Source organism: Geospiza fortis, unplaced genomic scaffold (assembly GCF_000277835.1).
Source record: "Geospiza fortis unplaced genomic scaffold, GeoFor_1.0 scaffold224, whole genome shotgun sequence".
Taxonomy (NCBI): Eukaryota; Metazoa; Chordata; class Aves; order Passeriformes; family Thraupidae; genus Geospiza; species Geospiza fortis.
The window spans coordinates 1,595,153-1,596,098 of NW_005054448.1; the positions used below are offsets into that span (position 1 = coordinate 1,595,153).

At 64.4% G+C, this 946-nt stretch overlaps 2 protein-coding genes across 2 annotated transcripts in view; one reads left to right on the forward strand and one right to left on the reverse strand.

Moving 5' to 3' along the window:
* Positions 1-946, reverse strand: part of INPP5J (inositol polyphosphate-5-phosphatase J) — a 26,370-nt gene that overhangs the window by 13,925 nt on the left and 11,499 nt on the right. The window lies entirely within an intron of this gene.
* Positions 1-946, forward strand: part of PLA2G3 (phospholipase A2 group III) — a 6,003-nt gene that overhangs the window by 523 nt on the left and 4,534 nt on the right. The window contains exons 2-4 of the mRNA XM_031062432.1: positions 5-205; positions 275-409; positions 515-944. Of these exons, the coding sequence (XP_030918292.1) occupies positions 5-205; positions 275-409; positions 515-944 (766 nt within the window). The remainder of the gene's footprint in view (positions 1-4; positions 206-274; positions 410-514; positions 945-946) is intronic.

Genomic DNA, 946 nt, shown 5'->3' on the forward strand with positions numbered 1-946 from the left:
CGAGCTGGGTCCGGAGCGGCGGGGGGCGGCGGGAGCACCCGGTCTCCCTCCGGCTCATCGGCGCCTCCGCAGGGCTCTTCCGCGGCCCCGACCGGTGCTGTCGGGAGCATGACCAGTGCTGGGCGCAGATCACGGCGCTGCAGTTCAATTACGGCATCCGCAACTATCGCCTACACACCGTGTCCCACTGCGATTGCGACAACAGGTGAGCCCAGGGCGTGAGGAAACGGGGAGCTTGAGGAGCCCGCCCTCCTCACCGGTCCCCTGCCCGCAGGTTCCGGCAGTGCCTGCTCGCCATCAACGACACCGTTTCCAACATCATCGGCGTCACATTCTTCAACCTGTTGGAGGTGCCGTGCTTTGTGCTGGAAGAGAGCGAGGAGTGCATCCAGTGGCGCTGGTGGGGCGGGTGAGTTCCCGGGGGTGCCCCGGCCCTCAGCGTTTCCTGCCCGGCTGTCTCCTCGGGCACTGACTTTGTTGGTGTGCAGGACCTCACAACACGTGGTGTCCTCAGGTGTGAGCGTTATGGAGTAGTGCCTCTGGCCAGGATGGTGCAGCAGAATCAGTACCACCCCAGCCTACCAGCAGAGGAGAGGGGCAGCCCCACTGTGCAGCCCCCGGGCAGGGGAAGGAATTTCTCTAGAACAGGGCGTAAGCGATTTCGACAGGAACTGAGGGCAAAGCCTGGGCGCCACCAGGCACAGAGACCTAAGACAGCCCAGCAACCCCAGGGCCCAGGTTCCCCTGCGTCAGCCAGGGACAAGGCTGAGCTCACAACCAGGCACCCATCAGTGCAGTGGGGGCTAGAGCCTGGCCGTGCAACAGCATCGACAGTGTCAGGCCAGGATTTGGTTGGACCAGAGCAAGGAGCTGGAATCTCAGCACGTCCTCGGTGTGGCAGCCTTGGACCCAGCCCAGCCACAGCACCGTGTGGAGCCACCTCTGT